Raw genomic sequence first — 6,000 nt, forward strand, 5'->3', positions numbered from 1 at the left:
GGTTGAAAGCCATCTTTCCTTCCCCTCGACCCACGCACACATTGGCGCTCAGCTGACCATGCATGTATGCTTTTTATATAAAAGGCAAGGTGTATTGGTAACGATTCACTTAAAGGGGTTGTCCCGCGGCAGCAAGTGGGTCTATACACTTCTGTATGGCCATAATAATGCACTTTGTAATATACATTGTGCATTAATTATGAGCCATACAGAAGTTATCAAAAGTTTTATACTTACCTGCTCCGTTGCTGGCGTCCTCGTCTCCATGGTGCCGACTAATTTTCGGCCTCCGATGGCCAAATTAGCGCGCTTGCGCAGTCCGGGTCTTCTTCTTTTATGAATGGGATCGCTCGTGCAGGATGCCGGCTCCGTGTAGCTCCGCCCCGTCACGTGCCGATTCCAGCCAATCAGGAGGCTGGAATCGGCAATGGACCGCACAGAAGAGCTGCGGTCCACGGAGGGAGGAGACCCCGGCGGCCATCTTCAGCAGGTGAGTATGAAGACGCCGGACGGCCGGGATTCAGGTAAGCGCTGTGCTGTTTGTTTTTTTAACCCCTGCATCGGGGTTGTCTCGTGCCAAAAACCCGTTTCGGCGCGGGACAACCCCTTTAATTACGGAATTTATGTAAGATCTGTTAAAGGGAACTTGTCAGCCGGTTTTCCTCTTCTGGAACTATTGGCGGCAGTGCAGATGTAGTAAAGTTTAACACAGCAACTTATCACAGTTATCGTAACACAACAAAAGCCATTGAAAAGCTGTTGAAAAGGCAAATGTGGCATAGCACAAAGGGGTAATCACAACATCACGAGTTATCCCCTATCGACATTATAAAATAACTTATGCATCAACGTGGGTCACCGTTCTTGAGAACAGGGATCCAGTGTCCCTTTCTGCCTGTCACTACGAGGGTCACTTCTGCCCCGCCGTGATGTTAGACTGAATAGAGCGCTGGTGAACATATGTGGTCGGTGCTCCATTCATTTCAATGGGGCTGACGGAAATACCCGATTGCTTGCTGCTCAGCAAGCTCGTTACTCAGACTGAAAGTGAATCAAGCGTTAGCGTGCTTGTGCGACCGTCACTCCATTCAGTCTCCTCCTCACCAATGGGGGGGGGGGGTGCAATAATCTTACAGTGAGGAGGAAGGAGTATACGGGACCCCCCGTTTGCTAGATCGATGGGGTCTCAGCATTGAGACCGACGCTGATCAGCAACTTAGTGTTGATAGGGGATAACTTGTAATACTGGTATAGCCTCTTTGATGCGTTAAGCGTCAAGTTAAACTTTGGTATAATTGTACATCAGTCAGTAATGAACCTTTCTATAAGCCGGTCATACCTCTAGAAAAGCCATTTTTAACATTTAGGTATTTACAGGGCTCCGCTGTAAATACCCCTCTCTCCCTCTGATGAAGGTGGATGACGTCCTCATACTGTTCCGAAATTGTCTTACGTGGCACGTCATAGGAGCGGTGCATGCGCAGTTTGTTCAATGCAGGGCAAAACCAACTGCACATATGCCGCTCCCAGGATGTGCAGCACAAGGTTTGGAGCAAATTGTGGGCGACGTTGGGACAACATCCAGATCAATCAAAAGAGGAAAGGTATGTTTAGAGAGGAGACCCCGGGCAGCTGGGACAGTCATGATACGCCTACTGGTGCATTCGGAACTAATTGAAGGGGTCGTATAAAAACTGAGAGACGACCCCCTGCCGGATTGCGGAGGCCTCCTGGTCATCCGTGGTGCTCGTGGGTGCAACAAATAGGCGACGGTACCTCCTCGGACATCAACACTGAATGGAACAATGCTCTTGGCCGTGGTCATTCTAGATCGGCGCTACGGACCCTTGTCGTCCAAGCGAGATAACGTAACTGACTAACTATGAAGACTAGCAGTTATCCCCTATCCATAGGATGGACATAACTTGCTGGTTGGTGGGGGAATCACCGCTGAGACCGTTGCCAATCTCGAGAATGGGGGTCCTGTGGCCCCCGTCATTACTGCGGGTTTACTGGAACCCCCAAAGGACGGAAGTAGCAGAATAGAGTACTAGTCACACAAGAACTCTAAGGCTGGGTTCACACAGGGCGGATTTGCTGCGGTTTTGCGGCTGCATATCCGCACTGCGGGAAAACCACTGCGTTTGCAGCGGAAATGAGATTTGCCAAACAGCTGTTCTCACAGTGTGGATTTTTTCCGCACAGCCGCAGTGCGGAAATGCAACTGCAGCGCGGTTTTCAAAGATGCAGCATGTTCATTCTACCATCTTTTCCGCAGCGCTTTTTTGTCCATAGACCTCTATGGACGCAGCCAAATGCGCACCAAATACGCGGCAAAAAGTAAAAAAGCGCTGCGGAAAACAACGCTTGCGGATTTTTCTGCACGAAAATCCACAAGCCCAAATTAACCTTTGAAGCGGTTTTGCTGCAGAAGCAGTTCTTCTGCGGCAAAACCGCAGCGGAAAAACCGCGGCAAATCCGCCCTGTGTGAACCCAGTCTAAAAGTAAAAAAACGCTTGCGGATTTTTCCGCAAGAAAATCCGCAAGACAAAAATAACAAATCCGCCCTGTGTGAACCCAGCCTAATGCTCCATTCGGAGCTAGTCAACCAACACCCACTTGGGTATACCAGTCAGCCCCATTGAAATTAATGGAGTGCAGACTGCGTATGCTCAGCAAGTGCTCCATTTATCCTGATGTCACCGCAGGGGGAGAAGTGACCCCGCAGCGACAAGCAGAGTGGGACATGGAAGTCCCGTTCTCAAGATTGGTGGCAGACTCAGGATGGAGATAACATGCTGATCAGTGGGGGTCTCACTGATTAGCAAGTTATCTCCATCCTGTGAGTAGGGAATAACTTCTAATCTTGGTAAAACTCATTTAACATATGGCGCGGTAGTTTTAAAATCAGCTTTTCTAGAGGTATGGGCATTAAAGGAGACCTGTTTAAAAAGGTTCATTACTGACTAATAACTGCAGTCAATGGTGACAGGTTCCCTTTAACCCCTTGAGTGGCACGCCCGGAAATTTTCCGGGACGAGCTCCACTGCCGATAGTGATATAGCCCGGAAGATTTCCGGGCTATGTATCACTATGGGAGCTGCAGAGCACAATGCCACAAGCTGTAGCAGTGTGCTCTGCCTGCACAGACCCACAGAGAACAAAGCAAGGGCTTGAAAAACCAGCAGAAGATATTGCCGATCTGCCGGCAATCTCTTGCTTCTAAGTCTCCTGCTTTGTTTACAGGTTGCCATAGAGACCATCGGCTTGTCAGAAGCAAGCCCATGGTCTCTGTGGCAGGGAGAGCTGGTGCTTGGCTGTCAGAGGACAGCTAGGTACCAGCTCTTACAGCAGAGATCAGAGAAAACCTCTGATCTCTGCTGTGCTAACCCTTTACATGCTGCAGTCTATGTGACTGCAGCATGTAAAGGGCTGTCACTGCAGCATGTAAAGGGCTGTCACCATCGGCCCCCCGGAATGTGATCAGGGGGTCCTGATGGGTCCCTGTGGAAGTCCCCTAAAGGGACAAAAATTCAAAAAAAAGTAAAAAAAAAAACTAAAGTAAAAAAACTATTAAAAAAATTATAAAAACACTTGTCTCCCTTAACTTTGTAAAAAATCAAAAATAAAATCACACGTGGTATCCATGCGTCATAATGACCCAGAGAAGGACGTTAATACATTATTTAACCCCTTAATGACATGGCCCCTTTTTTTCTTTTTTGCCCATTTCTTTTTTTCCTCCCCCCCTGTTTAAAAAATCACAACTTGTCCTGCAAAAAGCAAGCCCTTATATGGTCATGTAAATGGAAAAATGAAAAAGTTATGGCTCTTGGGACGCAACTGCAAAATTAGTTGAAATTCAATGATTAGACCATTTAAAAAAACCTGCCCTGGTGGGCACGACAGGGTGGTAGGAAACCCGCCACTCAAGGGGTTAAAAGAGTGAACAAACCTAAAAAGGTAAGTTAGCCTTTCAACAGGTGGCGCTGCTGAGGCATTATACAACCTCCCATTTGCATAGGAAGCAGTAAAGGACAATCTACCATTCTTTAGGAGGGTCATACATTGCATTTTATCCAAATTAATATAAGCCTTATTGCCTTGAAATCGCTACAACTCATGTTACCGGTAGTAGCATGGTGACAATCAGATGGTCAGGCCCTCCATGAAGCACTATTAGTAACCAGTATGTGAGTAAAGCTTAGAATTCACATATAAAGTATATCCAGAGGATTTGATTGAGGATAGGATGAGGGGAATAAATCAAAACTAATCAGGCAAAATAATAATTAATTCAGTTTTAGTAATAAATAGATGAATTACCTCGTCTTCTCCCATAACTCCTTGCTGCATGTAAACAAAGGATAACATTGTCAATGTTTCATATCATCACTTAATGCAAAGTTCTAAGAAAACTCATTTTTATGGCGGCTAAGAATGAAAAGTTCTACAGTTTTCCAATATATGTTGCTCTTCTAGATCTCTGCTGGTCGTCATTGAATTATTTTATTCCATGACATGTCACTTTTTGCTGCACATTACCATCAAGGATTTAACCCCTTCATACAATGGTGAAATCCATGGTGGACCCACAGTGGAATCTGTAGTAAATACACATGTAACACATACAGATTATGCAGAGGATTCACTGCGGGTTATTAGCTGCGGACAATATGTCTCATGTGGACATCGCAGCTGTGTAGTAACAAGCTGTGTATCTGTGTGTCCATCACATGACACATCTGAAAGTAAACAATGAAGGTTCCTATTGAATGACAGTAGAGTTTTGACCACTGCAAGAAATCGCCACAGAAAGAACATAGAAATATTGTATAACTTTTCATTATGCAAGAAATAACTTCCATTTGCTGAAAATTCCCAACCAGAAGCATACATGATGCGTTATTACATACCCATTTTAATATGAGATTACTATTATACGTCCATAACTATTTTAGACGACTTGAAAGCTAATGTGTAAAATTGCAAGGCTTTCTAATTTATGGTTACAGCAAAACAGGAATGTGGTCATGTACCAGTTGGCCTCTGGGGGCAGCGTTTCATTGAGCTGCTACAAGGTTTCAAACCTGTAGATACTGGAAACAATTCTATGCGCATACCGTAATAAGCAATGATCACATGGGGCAAATTTATTAAGAGCGTCATTTCATCGGCTGTTTTAAATTCTATTAAGAAGAATCTCAGCTCGCCTGTGCACCAATAAAGAAATGTATGCCAGACATAAAACACTTAGCCCCTTCGTGACCAAGGCCTTTGACACGTAAATCGCATTAGAGAAAACTGAAATAAGAAACAGCCTGGTGCATGGCGTAACCTTCCAATAAACGTACTTTAGGCAAGTTGATGAAGATCAATACTTTCTATTATGTAGAATACCAGCAATAAAAACACGTTTCGAGGCAGAGAGTCTCTTCATCAGTCAAGCTGGGATACAGGCAGCAGAAGCTGCAGTTATTACATAGACCAATATTTCAGAGGGCAGTAATCAGAATTAATAGCGGCATTTACAGGGTTAGCAGTTGTGATCAGAGGTCTGATAGCTGCTTTGTATGGAGCAGGATTGGCTCCTAAGCTGTATCCATACACAATGGATAGCTATATACGTACTAACAGCATGGGGTATGTGGAGTTAGACGTATATAGCAGTTTGTGTCACACAAATGGATTAAGGACCTATTTTTCCCCAGGAGCATTAGGCCTCATTCACATTCCCCAGGAGCATTAGGCCTCATTCACATTCCCAGGAGCATTAGGCCTCATTCACATTCCCCAGGAGCATTAGGCCTCATTCACATTCCCAGGAGCATTAGGCCTCATTCACATTCCCAGGAGCATTAGGCCTCATTCACATTCCCCAGGAGCATTAGGCCTCATTCACATTCCCCAGGAGCATTAGGCCTCATTCACATTCCCCAGGAGCATTAGGCCTCATTCACATTCCCCAGGAGCATTAGGCCTCATTCACATTCCCAGGAG

General features: G+C 45.4%; 1 protein-coding gene across 4 annotated transcripts in view; it reads right to left on the reverse strand.

The window, feature by feature from the left end:
* CPEB2 (cytoplasmic polyadenylation element binding protein 2) overlaps nucleotides 1-6,000 on the reverse strand; it is a 104,448-nt gene that overhangs the window by 22,529 nt on the left and 75,919 nt on the right. For 2 of the 4 annotated variants that reach the window (XM_066573265.1, XM_066573264.1), the window contains exon 5: nucleotides 4,327-4,350. The exons of the other annotated variants lie outside the window; for them this stretch is intronic. In XM_066573265.1, coding sequence (XP_066429362.1) covers nucleotides 4,327-4,350 — 24 coding nt within the window. The remainder of the gene's footprint in view (nucleotides 1-4,326; nucleotides 4,351-6,000) is intronic. 4 annotated transcript variants of the gene reach the window in all.

The sequence above is a fragment of the Eleutherodactylus coqui genome, chromosome 7 (genome assembly GCF_035609145.1).
Source record: "Eleutherodactylus coqui strain aEleCoq1 chromosome 7, aEleCoq1.hap1, whole genome shotgun sequence".
Classification (NCBI taxonomy): Eukaryota; Metazoa; Chordata; class Amphibia; order Anura; family Eleutherodactylidae; genus Eleutherodactylus; species Eleutherodactylus coqui.